We start from the raw sequence: 18348 nt of genomic DNA, 5'->3' as shown, positions 1-18348 counted from the left end.
ATGTGAGAATTTGCTCACTGGAAAGATCGTGTTGCAGATGTAAATTTGTCTCGAAAGTAACACATGTAGATACTGTAGTCACCATTGCCAGACTTTTGAAATTGAAATATTTCTTTGCCCTAGGGCAACTCACTGTAGTCAAACAGCGATGTGTTTTGATGAAAGTATGCAAGCCGTCTGACAATACATACATTCGAAACGCGGGACTGAGCTTCTTCGAAAACGTGAAGCAAATAAAATTTGTATGTGGATACTGCTGTAGGCAGCATTCTGTGGTAATGGATAAATCGTGGACTTATAGAAAATTTTACTAGTTTCATCACGTCTATTTACCGAAAACGTTTCTACAATAGGATAAGCACATTACAGTTAGAGTAAGTAATGACTCCAGGACATATGATTTTTAGAGTACTTTACAGAAGATGACATAGGATGTAATTTATAATGAACTAAATGCTAACATAAAATTTCAGCTATTGCATGGTAAATTCGTATTATTATTGGAAAATAGCTTTCCACATAAGCTATTCAGAAAGGACACTAAACAGCCAGGTTAAAAACCACAGGTCACTAGAAGGATTAAAGTATCTTGTAAAAGGAAAAGGGAAATGTATCTTTTGGCAAGAACAAGTAGGAATCCTGCAGTATTTGCACATTACAAACAGTACTCAAAACTACTGAGAAAGGTTATTAAAAAATCAAATAACATGCACATAATGTCAGAAATCAGTACTTCTGGTGGGACGTGGTTACTTGGTACTGGTAACAAACTTAAGGCTGTATGGAATGTAGTGAAGCGAAAGACAGGACAACCAGTCACAGAACAACACAACAGCACAACTGAACTGAAACTTCCTGGTAGATTAAAACTGTGTGCCGGACCGAGACTCGAACTCGGGACCTTTGCCTTTTTGCGGGCAAGTGCTCTACCAACTGAGCTACCCAGCGGTCTGGGTCTCACGGCGAGCGTGCAAGGGATAAGTCCCTGCAGACGCATTATCCTCTGTGCCCTCGGTGGCTCAGATGGATAGAGCGTCTGCCATGTAAGCAGGAGATCCCGGGTTCGAGTCCTGGTTGGGGCACACGTTTTCAACATGTCCCCTAACTGTTTGCAGCTAGGGTGTCGATTTAATTATCATTTCATTCTAGAGAAGCTGCACGGTCATCAATGGTACCTGTTCTTTCGGGAACAGATACTACCTTCATATATACTTATGGGAGACCTTATGTTGTCACGGGGAAGGAGAAGTTCGTTTGCATTTTTGTGACGACCTCAACGCTGAATCCGTTTCTTCATTTTCTTGATGGTAGTACAGTATACTTCAGAGCTGATAGCTTGATCATGAGAGAGGTCATCAAACAGAATAACCCCTTCAGAGTCCCAGAAGACCGTTACTATGACTTTAACGGTCAATGGTACGACCTTGAACCTATTCTTGAGAAACACTGTGTTAAGGTGATCTTCCGGCCCTCCACGAAGATTGCAGCTTTACTCGGTTCTGTGAAGGACGATTTACAGCTTCGTAAAGCGGGTGTGTATCAGATTCCTTGCGGAAATTGTGAGAAGTCGTACGTAGGTCAAACAACACGCATCGTTCATGAGAAGTGTGTGGAGCATCGAAGATACACACGCTTCTTACAGCCAGACAAGTCAGTTGTGGCCGAATATTGTATTGATACAGGACATTCCATGAATTACAGTGATGTGAAGATTCTAACATCCACTCTTCTTTATGGGAATCTGTCTTCAAGGAAGCTATAGAGATTAAATTAGCTAATAATTTAATAAATAGAGATAATGGTTTTAATTTGGACAAAGCATGGAATCCGGCTCTTAGGGTAATTAAACTGAAGAGAAGTCGTCATGGTGTCACCACCGCCGATCATAAATCGATAAACGAATCGAATGTCTGTACGCCTTCGCCACAGGCGGCGCATGTGTAAGCGTATTTCTCTGCCGCCGACCAGCATCTCTGACCCGCATGCGCAGTTCAGCCGCGGTGGAGCATGTAAGGCCGCGCTTGGCATCTTGTCGCGTCTTGTGACACACTCTGAGGATGGACGGACTATGCGGCCGAAATATCAGTGGAAGCAATTTTATTTGCGCGGCTGCATGCCCGAAATTTAATCGAGATCGAACAGGTTAGCGCGACCTTGTTTCGATGATGATAGACGCCTTGCCCAACGACTCACTTTATTTTTGTTCTCTGCCAGGTCTCCGTAGACATTAGATTAGATTGGATCTTCGTTTCATACCCTTATTTAACAATTACATTTCTTGTTGGTAAAGACGAAATTACTGAGATTAAGCTCTGTCTCAGCAACCGAAAAATGACCTTCGGTGTTAGCATACTCTTTCTTAGGTGTAGGAAAATAAATATTTCTTAAATTATTAAGTTATGAGAGTGGGTGCGAGTGATCAGTTGGCCAATATTTCAAACAACATATCTGACAACATTCGTTAAAACATCTAGTTGATCGTAAGAGAGAAGTTTGACTGTCGAGAAATAAGATTTGTAGAAAAGTAGTTTAAGATGATCTTTTTCCTTATATAGACGCCTAGTGAGGTTTGAATGACGAATCTACTACCCTTACGTAAGTCTTTATTCGGGTGCTGGTTTTGGCGTACCCTTAGATTTGCATGCAGTTAGACTGGAATCAGATTATCTCGAAGACAATGTTTGATGAAAATTATGGTGATCGTAGTCTTCATTATTTTTGACTTATATTTCCTTACCGTAAATGCAGTCAGTCTGGATGCCTGACGAGACAATTCATTGTAACGGTTATTCCATCTCACGACAATCTGACTGGTACGGCAACCGTTTTTCATAATTATATAAAGAAACAGCCTGTGTTGAAAAGTTATTTTTATTACAAATAACACGTTTGGCCTAGTTAAGGCGTTGTAGACGGTTTACTTGCCTGATTTTCATGTTTATATGATGTACGTGAGGCTCTAAGCTGCGCTTCGTTCGGTGATGCTCACGATTTCCGAGTGGATTTAGTCCGACAGAAATGTTTGTTCATCATCAGTTTTGGCAAATCTCCTTTCCAGCCGGTGATATGAAATGCTCTTGATAGCTTTTCATAAAATCTGATGAACCTTAACCCGGCGAAACATGTTATTTGCGGCGCGGTTTGATTCCTCTTGCGGTTGCTTCGGTCGGTAAGCAGCACCAATCGTCTTCCTGTGTTTCTAATTGTGATTGGTGCGTGGTGATCTTGGTTCTGGTTTTTCGGAATTTTAGGTCCATAACTTTGTGTCCTAGATTGAATTGCTTCAGTGCCATGTACAGTGATTTGATGGTTTCTTTGGCGTGTAGATTTTCTATGATAATTACTCCTGGTTCATTGTTTATTGCAACGGTTTTCTTACAGTGTCATAAGATGTGTCAGATGCGGTGGAATTGCATCTGGATCAACCCCCTCGTAAACCTTCATCGTGGGAGGCAGAGGTTTCAGTAGTGGAAAGTTGCTCGCTTAGATATTATAGACAAGATGTAGACGAATCAGGGTGAACATTTTGAATGTCGGGTAACAAGTTTCTGTGAGAATCCTCCTAAAATAATTCGTTTCGATAAATATGAGAGGGAAGTATTTAATATGTTTAGTGGTTCAATATTTTAATGCATGCTACACTCTGGAAACACACGTGACTTAGTATGGTTCGCTTCTATTGTTTTTTTTTTTTCCTGTGATCAAAGATTTATACAAATAAACTGAACCTTCAATGGAGGCGAGTTGTGACATCACAAACTTGAGGCTGACGTCCGCCAGATCAGATGCCCCAAACATTAGTTTCTGATGGAAGTATTTTGATAAAAAATGCCAGATTGCGTCATTTACGTTTTGTTTATAGTCTAAAGTGTAAATTAATCACAAATCATTCGTAAGTTGACTTGTTCAAGCGATATTTCTTTTTATATGCATGCATTTTGGTTGCGATGTTTTCTTTTACTGTAGCGGTTTTATTTCTATTATTTGACTTTTGATTTAAGTTCTAGTCGTAAAGCTCTCTGGGTGAACGCTGTGAGAAATAAAGATTGGAACCGACCAAACACAGCAAAAGAGGCTCTCAGCATTTTCGGAAAGAGGACATGGGTCGAACATCAGTTTCGTCAGTCCGTATTAAGAAAATTGCTAGATTACGAAAGCAGACTTTTCACATTACCTACTTCTCTTCTTGGTTATTCAAAACTATAACAAAAGTAAAGTTACATTAATCAGGTCAACGCGTCGTATAACTGAATCAAATATGCACGTGAGACCAGAGAACCATCTTTCCTTTCTGACAGTCATTCATGAAAGCACTGTCACATTTACTATTAAATACGACTTTTGTGTGCACACAACAGAAATGAAGAACAAGATGCAATCGTAAGCTGCACAGTTTGCTCGTATTTTGGAGATATACCATGACGGAGCCGGCTTCAAAGCAACGTACAGTGTTAAATCTGGCGCCATTTGCCCTACCTCGTGACTTATAAAGATGACGAGTAACGCTACAATCTATGGTTCTGCAGGATCCATCGTGGCAACTCCTTCTTCTTACGTATCACCAAATTCACTGTTAAGATTATGGATGGTTGGTAAGCGAGTGATGATCGATGTAATTAGGCACTTTCTGAAATCCATGTAGTACCGTTTATAGCGGGATGTTGAGGTGGGCTGGGTGTTTAAATCACACAACGATTTCATTAGCATTGGTCACTCACTCAGTTTTTATTTGAACAAATGGGAGATCGTTTACTAATTACGAATCGCAAGAAATTCTTCGTTGTATGTCCTTACAATTTAACTCCTGGGAAAACGTATGTCCTTCTAGCTTAACTTCTGTTACGTTTTCGTTCTTCCACAATACTGTTTGCATAAATTCCTGTCTCACGAACGCCATTACTTGAGTGTCGTGTAACGCTGTCCTTCAATACTTTTCGTCCCCTTCAAACTACATTTGACACCCACAATTAATTAGTATTGTCTTTACTGTACCTAGACGGACACTATCATGTACAAATAAGGACATGACTGTAAATAAAGAATAACTTAGAAAACAGGCACTAGTTTCACGATATCGGTCACGGTTAATTTTGATCCATCAGAAGAATACTCATGGAAATTACAGTTTGGATTCTCCAGCCACAACCTGTTCATTTCTCCTCCTTGCCAAATTTCTCACAGCTGCAGAACCAAGTTCTTGTCCCGGTCTTATTATTTCTGGGTTCCACCATGCCATTACTCTGTTCTTCAGCACAGGGAGTGTCGTTTCGCTACAAATGAAAAAAACAAACAGAACTGGTCCCTGCATCATTGTAGCTATGTGAACATAGTACACAGACTGTGCTACGCCTTGTGCCTGGTGGAACCCCATTCTGATAATTATACCTATTCCGCTTAACACGACTGCCTTAACTGATAGATAAACAAATTGTTTCTTTGACCCATATTTATCCTTACTATAAACTTTGAGTTTACTCATGTATTTCTTATTACGGAGATACATGTACCCCACAATTCCAAGACAAACCAAGTTAAAACTTACTGACAGAGAAATTCCCACGATGAATATTATGCGACTATAGATCAGGTAATCTTTGTCTGTATATTCCAAAGTAATACTTGCCGCACATATCATACTCCAGGGTATCAGTGCATACAGAACCTGACGACGGAATACCTTTCTGGCTTCAGCAGGTTGCAGGTCATTAGGAAGCCTGAGATGACGAATACATGAGCACATTTGATAGCAGAACGTGCTCAGCCAGATACAAGTGAGAAGTGTGAGGGCGCTATCGATTAGTACCATCGAAGATAAGTCTGGGATACCTACCATACGATACATGACCTCAGAACACAAGATCTGGATTATACCCGTCATCTGAAAGGACATCAATATCTTTCCAGGTAAATTACGCAGCTGGGGAAGGTACATGTGTACCCCGACAGTCAAAAGGCGAAAAATAATATTTATTACTATAAATGAGGTTTCTAAAAATTTTAAGTTGTCGATTTTAAAATCCTTGTATCGCAAAGTGGCATCGTTTAAACTTTCCTTGAAGTACAGTGTTGTTTTTGTTGGCTTTAAATTTCCTCTTAAAATTTCTATCTCTGGTACAGTAAACGTTTTGTTCGATCCATCTGCGTAAATTTTGACATCACATAGCTTGGGAAGCTTAAGGGAGGAAAAATCCCGACACTTCAGCAACAGAGTAGCTCTGGAAACAAAGCAGATGGCATCTTTAGCATTCGATTCCAGACACGATTGGTCGTAAGGACTATCAAAATAGCAGCGAGCATCGTGCACTGATTGTATCATACTAAAGGGGACGTCCTGACAAATGCCGAACGAGTTGACTGTCATCCAGGCCAAGAGGCAGATGTTGACGTTTACTCTCTGTGTGTACGCCAGGTAGCTGGTAACGGGTATGTGGGGCAATCTCTGTACCATGTCGTCCCACAGCTGCACACGGCACTGCTCGCGTTGCTTAATGGTTTCTGGAGGCAGATCTTCCAGTGGACACGTGGGGTTGTCCAGCAAGTTCGCCAACAGCTGCATGCAGGTGGTGTCCACAGAGAGGGTAGCGTTGCTTCTGTCCTCCAGCAGCCACTTCTCATCTGCAAAAACCAGTCACGTCAAATAGTTGTTGTTGTTGGTGGTGGTGGTGGTGATGGTGATGGTGATGGTGATGGTGGTGGTGGTGGTGGTGCTCATACACTAAAGGTAGCTGAACTCAAACGCTCCTCTGGACGATAAGATTGGGTGCTGTTTATGTAATTATCGATTATCTGTGGTTAGAATAGGCCACAATCAACAATCATCCAGGGATAATTACACGGAAATATGTAACGCGGAATGTCAATGCAAATTTTGGTGTTCAGGAATACAGATATCAGAGCCTCTTCGAATGAATGCTTCGCAAGTTTTCTTCGTTTGCAGTGTGTCTGAGAACCTCAGTTCATTATTTATAGCTTTAAGAGTATTGTATCCATTGAGTGTAGTTCTAACGAAGAATTATCTATTTTGAATTTCTCTTTCTACGCTTCTTGCTATTTTTGTTGCAAGATGACTCTAGTCATACTGATAATTTTGCCAAGTCTATTGAAAGCTTAGTTGTGGGTATTAGGTATTTTATGGTTGGATTACCTAAGCGTGATTTTATATTCTACTGACTTTTGCTGAGTAGTTCTATCTCAGTATGTGTAAACTGGATATTAATGAGGTTTTTTTAGAGGTGGGAAAAATTTGAATAATGATTTGATTTCTTGCTGAGTTTCATATTTGATGTAGGGCTGTTGTACTTCAATTAATCTACCAACTTTCTTTTTACTGAAGTACGTGTTTCACGAATAGTATACCAGATATAGTGATCTAGTAAACTGCTAACTGAAGTAAATATCGTAGGTGTCACACTTCTACTTAACTTTAGATGTGCTAGATATCTGTGTTGGTTGAATCTTTCTGCTTTAACTTGTTAGTGATTTATCTTGGTTCAAATGGTTCAAATGGCTCTGAGCACTATGGGACTTAACTTTTGAGGTCATCAGTCCCCTAGAACTTAGAACTACTTAAACCTAACTAACCTAAGGACATCACACACATCTATGCCCGAGGCAGGATTCGAACCTGCGACCGTAGCGGTCACGCGGTTCCAGACTGAAGCGCCTAGAACTGCACGGCCACACCGGCCGGCGATTTATCTTGTTTCATAGAGATTTTTGCTCCAAGCCTCCTGATAGATTGTACTAAGTTAGTATTTGCTTGAACTTTTCTACATACATACTTTGGTATTAGTTTTCTTGAAAGGCACTGTTTGTTGTACCTTATGGTTTCTACAAATTTTATCATTTTAATTTTAACACGAAAGTATTGCAAGATATTCCCCATAATTGTTCTTGTTAGCAATTCGAAAGCTTCTTTTCAGATGGGCCCATAGCCTGTGTTAGATTACTGAGTGACCTGTTAAATATTTTCCCGTTTTCTGCTGAACATCTTGCGTAATGATAATCATCCACCAATAAGAGCAATTGAGATATATGTGACTCAGTTGCTGAGTGGTTGAATGTTGGATTACAAATATAAAGCTCTGGGATTCAGGCATCTCTCCTAAGATTTCTTCTGTCACTTATCGCTTCTTTCACCTCTGATGATTTATGAAAGTGGAAAATGCGAAGCTGGGTCGCCCAATAATTAACTGGGTAAGTTACTTCAAAAACTGGAAGACAGCCAGCTCAGTCCAACAGTAATAGAGCCGTGGCTAGAGAAGCAATGCAGCGGTGAGACTAACCTTCAGGTTGAGGACAACTTTACCTACTACATTCTGAGAAGTACTAACAATCATTTTTCTAAACCATCTTTCACGTGCAAAATGCAAAGCGAAGGCAAGTATGCTGATACTGTAAGTGTGCTGATACCCACCTCACAGAGTACATCGGTTTGCTGAGAGGAGCAAATGTAGGTCCGGCAACACGAATATGTTCGAAAAGATTCTTATACACAGGTCGTTTCTGCGAAAAGCCAAAAATACGATTTTCACACTTCTGTTTTATTATTATTCATTTCACTCTGACCTTATGATGGGGTGATTGGCAGGCTACAGACATATTGCTACTCTTCAGGCTATTGACATTAAAAATACCCACATAGTTTTTACAGTTGAAATGAATGAAATAATTGGATTAAAATACAATGAAAAAAGTAGTATCTCGGAAAAACACAGATGGCGATGGTAATGCTGGTGCAATGGTCAAGAGAAAGCAACTGCATCTAACTGTAAGCTTAATTTGGTAGGATGGAGGAGAGTGTCAAAAAATGTGCATGGATAGAGGTATGTCTGCGAGTTGGCGAGGAGCATGATGTAGGGTTAGGAAGTACGACTAATAAGTTGGGGCTGGAAAAGGGAGGGAAATAGTGACTGGGATGGTCAGGAGGTCCGGAAATACATAAAAGCGTTGATATAAGGAGGGGAGGCATACAGCTATTAGGATGGGTAAATATGCAGTTTGGGGTTAGGAAGAATCAGCCTGCTAAAGGTTTAAAGGTTCCTTGGAATAGGATACAGAGTGCGGGGGGGCGGGGGGGGGGGGGGCGGTTGAGGTAGGGATGATGGTTATAACTGAAATAACCGGTTTTTTCGGTTACACCGGTTATTTTTATCTCCACTTTAACCTGACTGTTAAAACCGATCACAAAAACCGATTTCGAAATAACTGATTTTCGGTTTTTATTGCTGTTATTTCCAACAATAAACGTAGACATCACATAAATATTGAAAAATTGTGCGACTCCTGCCTTTTGCATTATACGTTTCAAGATACATAGAACCAAAAATCAAATCAAATAGGTAAATGAAAGAAAACGTAGTCTGTTCACGTTCGCTGCTTTTCTCTGAAAATAATGAGAGTTTGATCACAACAAAGAATTCTCCAGTATTCTCCCATTGCTTCTAATTTTTTTAAATCTCTGTTAAAAAATCACTTTGTAATCGAGGATCACACCGCTATTTTAGTATTACGAATAGTCAGTGCTAAAACGTGAAAACTAAGGTTGGAGAACGCTATTTTTCGTATTAAGGTATCCGTTTGTTTGGGCTGCAAGCAGACAAAGGCATGTTATGTAGACACGGGCAGCATATCAACTAATTTCTATTTTCATTATAAACTACGAATGAATTGTGAAGTTTTTAATTTATTACTCATGCCATAACTTCCTCTTTTATTGATTCAGAGAAATGGCAGATAAATAGTAAGCATTTGTGTAAAATTGGTAGCGTTCTTTTTCTTTAACTATTTAGAATGAAAAAGCCATTTCAGAGAAGCATATCTTTAATTTATAATGAGACTCTGAATACAATTGAGTTTCACTGGCAAAACCAAAAATTCTTTTTCAAAAAATTCAAATGAAAAGTTTAGTCTGTGGGGAAACAACATTTGCCAGAAACAATTTCACGACGCCGTTAAAATTTCAATAATGAATTAATCCAATGCCGAATATTTAGTGTCCAACGTATTCATAAATACTCGTTCTATAATATACTGAACTGCAAGTTGACTTCTTTTATCATAAAATCATCATTCTAAGACGATGTCAAATATTCAAAGACCACAAAATGCCCTTCCAGTTCGTTTTTTTAAGGTTTTATCTAATATAAAAAATTTTGGCACTTTTGCTATGACATATCGATACACCGGTTTTATACCCAGTTATCAGTAAAAAATGAGACATATCTGTTATAACCGAAACCAAACAAATACTGAAAAATACCGGTTATTCGGAAATAAAACGCCAGTATCGGTTTTAACCTGTCGGTTTCTTCAATCTCGACGTTGATGGAGGATGCGACATGTTGGTATAGGCGAAGCAGGAGTCCAGGTTTGCAGAATATTGGGGAGACAATGTAGTTTTGATCCCCAAGTTCATGGGATATATAGAAGTTGTGAGAAAGTTGGAGTAATTTCAGAAGAGAATAAAATCCAGTTACATAGAAGGTTCAAAGAAGGGCAGCACGTTTTGTGTTATCGCGAAATAGGAGAGAGAGTGTCACTGAAATGATGCAGGATTTGGGGTGGACATCATTAAAACAAAGGCCTTTTTCGTTGCGGCAGAATCTTCTCACTAAATTGCAATAACCAATTTTCTCCTCCGAATGCGGAAATACAGCTATGGACGTTAAGTACTGTGATAGTAATGACGGTGAAGATGATGTGAAGTCCCATCCTTGTCATTTTAGATTTGTAAGTCTGCAAATGTGAATTACACTATTTTTGTTGTTCTTAAATTGTAACACCAAGACATGTTCAATATCCTTGTAAAAGATATTTACGGATACTTAAAACTACTATGACTACTACTAATACAGTCGAAGAAGTCATAGTGTTAGTATGGATGGCGCCACTCATTGATGTCATATTCTTAAGGCAGTCCCACCTCAGGGTATGTGATAGGGATTACCTGAACATTGTAAAGTGTAGGGAGGCAAGCAAATTGTGTAGTATGATTGGAAGACTGCATCGTTACTGTATGGATGTCATGTTGAGATTACATGTGGGTGAAGAGGCTTTTGTTGGAACTAAGCGAACAGATATTATGGATGGCACATTGTGTTGCTGGCATGCCATGGTATTTTAAGTGACGAAACAGGGTTAGGTAACAGTTTCAAACAAGCGTTTTGAGGCAGTTGAAAACGCAGTAGGATAGGTTTTTGTAGTAGGTGGCTTAGACATTAAGATGGAAGGTGAATGGGGCTGCTACCGTTATCTTTTGGACAATGTCTGGACGTTCAGAGGGATTGAATGTTGTGGAAACAGTGGTTCTAAAATTAATGTCTTTGACGGCGGGGATGGGACGTAAGGACCCGTTCGAATGAGATAACGGTAAGTTCTGCTTAGTGGATGATGCTTTCACTTAGTATTTGTGGGGCTGTAGGGGTGGGGTGGTTGTAGATCACGAAGGGGAGTAAGGATTGTACGTTTAGGCACTGTTTATGTAGTGGTTTTGTTTGTAGTGAGAACAGGTCAGATGGGTTCTGCAATTTTGGGTCAGACAGTCATTATATTGGAAGCATTTTTGACATCTGCATCTACACAGAGACTCCGCAAGCCACGGTACGGTGCGTGGCGAAGGGTACCCTGTACCACTACTAGTCATTTCCTTTCCTGTTCCACTCGCAAATGGGGCGAACGGAAAACGACTAATTTCTCGTATCGTATCTTGGTGTTCCTTACGTGTAATGTATGTTGGCGGCAGTAGATGGTGGTGGTGGTGGTTAGTGTTTAACGTCCCGTCGACAACGAGGTCATTAGAGACGGAGCGCAAGCTCGGGTTAGGGAAGGATTGGGAAGGAAATCGGCCGTGCCCTTTCAAAGGAACCTTCCCGGCATTTGCCTGAATCGATTTAGGGAAATCACGGAAAACCTAAATCAGGATGGCTGGAGACGGGATTGAACCGTCGTCCTCCCGAATGCGAGTCCAGTGTGCTAACCACTGCGCCACCTCGCTCGGTAGGCGGCAGTAGAATCATGTGGCAGTCAGCTTCAAATGCCGGTTTTCTAAATTACCTCGATAGCGTTTCTAGAAATGAACGTCGCACTCCATCCAGAAATTCCCATCTGATTTCTTGAAGCATCTCCGTGCCACTTATGTACTGTTCGAACCTACCGATAACAAATCTAGCAGCCCGTCTCTGAATTGATTCGATATCTTCCTTCAATCCGAGCTGATACGGATCCCAAACACTCGGGCAGTTCTCAAGAATAAATCGCGCCAGCGTCCTATATGCTGTCTCCTTTACAGGCGAACCACTCTTTCCTAAAATTCTCCCAATAAACCGAAATCGACCACAGTTCTCACCTGCTTGTTCCATTTCATATAGCTTTGCAACGTTACGCCCAGATCGACTGAGTCAAACAGAACGCTAGTAATACTGTACCTGAACATTACAGGTTTGATCTTCCAACTCATCCGCATTAACTTACATTTTTCCACATTTACAGCTATCTGCCGTTCATCACACCAACTAAAAGTTTGTCTACGTCGACTTGTATCTTCCTATAGTTACTCAACTTCGACACCTTAGCCGGCCCCTGTGGCCGAGCGATTCTAGGCGCTTCAGTCCGGAACCGCGCTGCTGCTACGGTCGGAGGATCGAATCCTGCCCCGGGTAGTTCTAAGTCTAGGGGACTGATGACACCAGATGTTAAGTCCCATAGTGCTTAGAGCCATTTGAACCATTTCGACACCTTACCGCCTACATCACAGCATCATCAGCAAACAACCGCAGATTGCTGCCCACCATGTCTGTAAAATCGTTTATGTATGTAGATAACAGCAGCGGTCCTGTCACACATCCCTGGGGCACTGCTGACGATACGGTTGTGCCTCGCCGTCGAGGACAATATCATCATCATCATCATCATCAGCCAATTCAATCATTAGATGATGTGGACTCTTCGAGTCGTGGATTCAGGTAGGCTTTCAGAAGTCTTCTCCAAGTGGGACGGTCTTGGGCAGTTCTCTGCCAGGTATTACCAGCGATCTTCTTGATGTCTTTGTCCCATCTGTCTGGTGGTCTTCCTCTAGGCCTCCGGTGCTCTCTCGGACTCCACTCCAGTACTAGCTTCGTCCATCTGTTGTCTTTTCTTCTTGCGATGTGGCCAGCCCACTACCATTTCAAGGAACCTACTCTCTCTAAGATGTCACTGACCTTCGTCACAGACTGGATGTCATCTGCCCTTTTCCTGTCCTTTCTTGTATAGCCCAGCATTGATCTCTCCATGGCTCTCTGTGCATATATACTGGATTCTATTACTTAAGAAGCTTGTGGTTGGGATATGGATGATTCCGCACGATAGCAGCGATTGTAGTTCAAGGCCTCGTTATTGACATAATGATCTGCTGTGGACGTAGATTCGATAAAAATATGAGGCTTATTGTGATTATTAAAATCGTTCCGCGTGTGGTATCATGTCACTTTGTAAAATACTTTATGTCATGGGACTTACTATGTATATGGAGGGATGGTCTTCCGTGTATGCCGTCTCATTTCGCTGGTCAGGTGACTACTGACGTCAAATTTTCTGGAATGTCATTCGACAGTTCGAAGTATAGATTGCTACGGAAGGGTGGCTGAACTGTGGAAGGTGACTGGTATGCAGCTTATGATCAGGGTCAGTGTTTTCCTGCAGCGAGATGTTGATACCAAACGGTAGTTCTCTTGTGGCTGCCTGTTTATACTGCTGAACCCGTGTCATGTGGAGTTGCTAGCTGGCGAACACACGCGGCCCCTGGGATTGCTGGCAGGCAGGTCATCGGTAACATGCAGCCATCCCCCCCCCCCCCCCCCCCCCTGTTCATGCGTTTGGGGCGTTTAATAATGTTGCATCTCAAAGAAATATCAGAAAGTAAAGAGACTCTCGAAGCCATATTCCTTACATGCTGTGCAGCAGTATGCCAGAATCTGGTCTATGATACGACCATCATGAGAGAACTTGGAAATTTCTCCCACATGGTGAATATGCCGAAAATTTTAATCGCTCCTACTTCTTCAAAGAGGTACCCGATACAGAAAGCGTTCTTCTTTAAGCCAATTGGTGCCTACGCAGGATGGAGAACCCTTGAGGAACCAATGCGTTATCTGGTTTCATGGCCGCTGCATTTCTCAGCAGTTGGCAGGAGATCTATTTTTTGATGTCTGAGGCTTACTGAGGACCGGTCACTCAGAGGTCATAAGAGGTTACCGCATTCGACGCCAGGCAATTGCCGCCTAGAGTATCGTCACAATTTTGTTTTTCATTAACGTGGACAGAGATGTTTAGAGATGCCCGTGGTAAAGCACCACCGTTTTAGCGTGGTGAGAGCGACTGTTTTGGGCAAGAACGTTGAAGTAGCCACCTGAATACCGCAAGCCACTGTCCACATTGCCACGTAGTAAGAAGACACCTCAACCGCTCCGCCTCCCCCTGCCCTCCGTCCCCGCACCTACTCACTCTTTGTCATCTCGACCGAACTCTCATGACCTCAATGATCTCTTCGATCTCCTTCGTTTGTCACAAAAGCATTCCGCTAATAGCATATGCAATGTAAAAGTTAAAGTAAGCTTCTAGAGTAACGGCAGGTTGTCCACAACTCTGTAACCACTACTTGTTTAGTAAGTTACTTACAACACGTGCCACCACAGCAGAACTTCAGAGACCGAATCTCAACACCGTACGGCATCCTCCATACAGTCCAGATTTAGCACCGTCTGACTTCCTGATAATGAAAGACCATCTGCGGGGACATCATTATACTTCTGATGAAGACGTTGAGAGAACTGTGAGACTGTGGTTGCGGAAACAGGGTGTCGACTTCTTCTGTGACGGCCTCAGAAAACTTTTTCATCGTTGGCAGAAATGTATCCAATTGACTGGTGATTGTGTGGAAAAGTGAATATTGGTAACTAAAGATCACATTCTAAGGATTATTACTGCGTTTGATTTATTAAAATATTCCCATCCAAACCCAGTTAACGAAGGCGGAGGCATTACTTTTGATTCAACCCTCGTATGTCTTCAGTGCGCCAAAAATAATTAAATAATACTGAAAAGTTCTTGTGTTTGTGATCTATGTTGTTGAGAAATGTACAATATGACCCCAAGTAGTATGAAGTGCGACGGTACTGCCATTTAAATGCAGCACATTCACAGTTTTCTCTTCTACCCCCTTCTCGCGCTCAGACAGCGCGGCATGGCGATGGGGAGAATGTAAAGTGAGGCTGAGCGCTTTGGTACCAGTGCCCGGGCATGGCCTTTGAGCCAAAATCTTGGCCGCACCTGTTCTGCATGTTTAGCAGAGCTTTTGGCAGCGGAGCAGCTCAGACCAGTTTACGTCACGGCTGGAAAGCACACGATGAAGAGACAGTGCTTAGACCACCGGTTCCTGCATACGTTTCTTGTTGAACTGATAGCAATGGCACATACATTTGAAAAACCATGGCACGGTTCACACCCTCTAATGAGTATGCAAGACCTAAAGCATTCGAAATCGAACGTTTCTCGAGGGATGAAAGACTCTCCATTCGAACAGGCCTCAAAATGCACAACAGTAAAGGCTGACTGTCGTGTCATCCTCAGCCCAGAGGTGCATGTTAATTTACAGAGCTCACTGGAATTCGTTTATCAGTCATGAGCAGCATCATTTATGACAAGATGGTCGATGACGCAGCATGTGATACAAATATGATTAGAGAAGCTGCCAAATGAGGATTCCAGTTTCGACATTCTGATGGTCATATTAGCAACGTGTTAGTGTCTCATGCAGGCTTTGGCGTGCACATGATTCGAATCATCGAGCTGCCCCTCAGAGTACCTGAATCACTGATAATTGCATCACTCCAGCCATATAGCAGAGTAATTAGTCATACACCCAAACTCCAGACTATTTTTAGCACATCCCATATATCCAGCGCTTAACGTTGTTTAATAGATGAGAATCGCCCTGACAAAACATCTGTCCTCATATTTAAATATAGAGGGTTGTAGAGCCATTGTCATCCATGATGGCCAACCCTGGATGTGCTCTGGAAGTGGTGGTGAAGGACATCTTCGATCTGAGTGTCTGAAGAGGAGACTCGTACAACTACCCAATGGAGACTTACCAATGCAGGTCACACTCACGTCACTACTGCTGACATACGCATCAGTCGCAGGTTCGAATCCTGCCTCGGGCATGGATGTGTGTGATGTCCTTAGGTTAGTTAGGTTTAAGTAGTTCTAAGTTCTAGGCGACTGATGACCACAGATGTTAAGTCCCATAGTGCTCAGAGCTATTTGAACCACTTTTACACATCAGTGTTCAAATGGTTCAAATGGCTCTGAGCACTATGCGACTTAACTTCTGAGGTCATCAGTCGCCTAGAACTTAGAACTACTTAAACCTAACTAACCTAAGGACATTACACACATCCATGCCCGAGGCAGGATTCGAACCTGCGACCGTAGCGGTCGCTCGGTTCCAGACTGTAGCGCCTAGAACCGCACGGCCACTCCGGCCGGACGCATCAGTGTTCTACAAGGAGCTGACACTGAGGTTGGAACACATACTCGAACCAACACTACAGAGGATGGAGGGGCCATTGGGCCACAATAACGACGAAATGGCTCCTAGTCCGCCCCACCCACAGGCGTTACAGGTGATGGATAAGGAAGACAACCACACACCAAAAGGTATGGAAACTGAAGTAGAAGGGTCCATGAACGCTGTGGGAAAGGTGCTGCAACAGGAGCTACAGGATTCAACAGCACCAGGGGTCGAGATCAGGGCGTGTAAACAATGCTCCCTGAAGCACCACAAGAATCATTGCATTGAGTCTAGAGAATCACCCCCTCCTCATCCTGAGACATCTGATGACGCTGGCAGTATGGACCTGTGCTCTGGATGTCGCTGAACAATTGCATTAGGATATGTCGTTCTGACGATCCATCCCCTCAGGCATCCATCGGCCCTTCAGCAGCAGAGCATGATGCTGCAGAAGGTTCTCGAACACTACATACCAGTAAAGCCCCCGGTGTAGTAGAAACCCTCATTGATACCAACTGAGCTGGCGAGGACGAAGATATCACCGATGTAATTCCTCCCCATTTCGGAGACACACATCCCTCTTCCACAACCAATGCCATGGGAAGACGTCAGACAGGCAACCCTCTGACGACGTGTGTTGAGACCAGCAACTTTGTAGATTTTCGCCAGTTCACCATTGCGCGAAGATGACGGATACTCGTACCCATGCATACAAAACAGGGACAGTTAACGTTGATGCAATTAGATCGCCTGTGAAACAACAGCATTTCTGAGAAATGCTGTGTGTTTCAGATGTGGGTCTACTGATGGTGCAGGAAATCTGTACTACTGTGTTCTAGGAAGTACATGGCTACATCTCGTACATTGCACTGAACTCAGACAACGACAGTAGAATGGCGATAGTGGTCCAAGAGGGGATCCCAGTTCGCGAGCCAGTCACTGTGGCCGACCGGTTCTAGGCGCCTCAGTCCGGAACCGCACTGCTGCTGCGGTAACAGGTTCGAATCCTGCCTCCACCATGGATGTGTGTGATGTCCTTAGGTTAGTTACGTTTAAGTAGTTCTAAGTCTAGGGGACTGATGACCTCAGATGCTAAGTCCTATAGTGCTTAGAGTCATTTTGAACCAATTCGCGGTGGGTTATATACCTTCGGCATTGGGATCGGCGATAACAGTTCATGGGATCTATATTGTCCACGTTTACGCCCCACCTGGCACAGTAAACAGACGAATACACGAGGAATACTATTCAGAAGAGATCGTGACCTTATTTATCAGCGGATTCGATCATTTACTGGTGGATGGAGACTTCAGCTGTGTACTGGCGCCAAAGGATCAAATTCCACATCACAAAAGCTGTCGTGAACAACAAGCGATATGCTGGGAAATGGAATTACCTGGTGCATGGGACAGGATCCATGGGAATCGCAAGAGTTACACGTTTTTTACTAGTCAATGGGCCAGCCGACTTGATCGGATATATGCTTCTGTTGACTTACAGGATAAGATGGTCAGCGCTGCACGATGTTCCATTGCCTTTACCCACCATCTAGCTTATCTGTGTACAATTCCCCTCCCTCAGCAAAATGAGTGAAGAAACATGAACGCTCAATTCATCATTGTTGGCGGACCCTGAGTGTCGCCAGCGAGTAAAGAAGGTAAGGGCGATGTGTCAGTGCCGCATCCCAGCTTACGCCTCGGTGCTTCACGGGTAGATGCACTAAACTGATGACACAAAGAGCTCTTATACTATACGATCGGGATAAGACGAGATGACTAAGGGGCACTCTAGATTAT

At 42.6% G+C, this 18348-nt stretch overlaps 1 protein-coding gene and 1 non-coding gene across 6 annotated transcripts in view; one reads left to right on the top strand and one right to left on the bottom strand.

The window, feature by feature from the left end:
- The window catches only part of LOC126469834 (uncharacterized), a 214450-nt gene that overhangs the window by 15569 nt on the left and 180533 nt on the right, over nucleotides 1-18348 (bottom strand). The window contains exon 7 of one of the 5 annotated variants that reach the window (XM_050097127.1): nucleotides 6446-6615. The exons of 3 other annotated variants lie outside the window; for them this stretch is intronic. In XM_050097127.1, the coding sequence (XP_049953084.1) occupies nucleotides 6446-6615 (170 nt within the window). Of the gene's footprint in view, nucleotides 1-4622; nucleotides 6616-18348 lie in introns of those variants that run through there. One more of the 5 variants, XM_050097125.1, reaches the window with a different exon arrangement.
- Trnat-ugu (transfer RNA threonine (anticodon UGU)) lies at nucleotides 1008-1082 on the top strand. The gene has a single exon. It is a non-coding gene; the product is annotated as a tRNA-Thr (tRNA).

The sequence above is a fragment of the Schistocerca serialis genome, chromosome 3 (genome assembly GCF_023864345.2).
Source record: "Schistocerca serialis cubense isolate TAMUIC-IGC-003099 chromosome 3, iqSchSeri2.2, whole genome shotgun sequence".
Lineage (NCBI taxonomy): Eukaryota > Metazoa > Arthropoda > Insecta > Orthoptera > Acrididae > Schistocerca > Schistocerca serialis.
The sequence above is the reverse complement of the archived record's forward strand: the minus strand, read 5'-3'. Positions and strand labels throughout refer to the sequence as shown.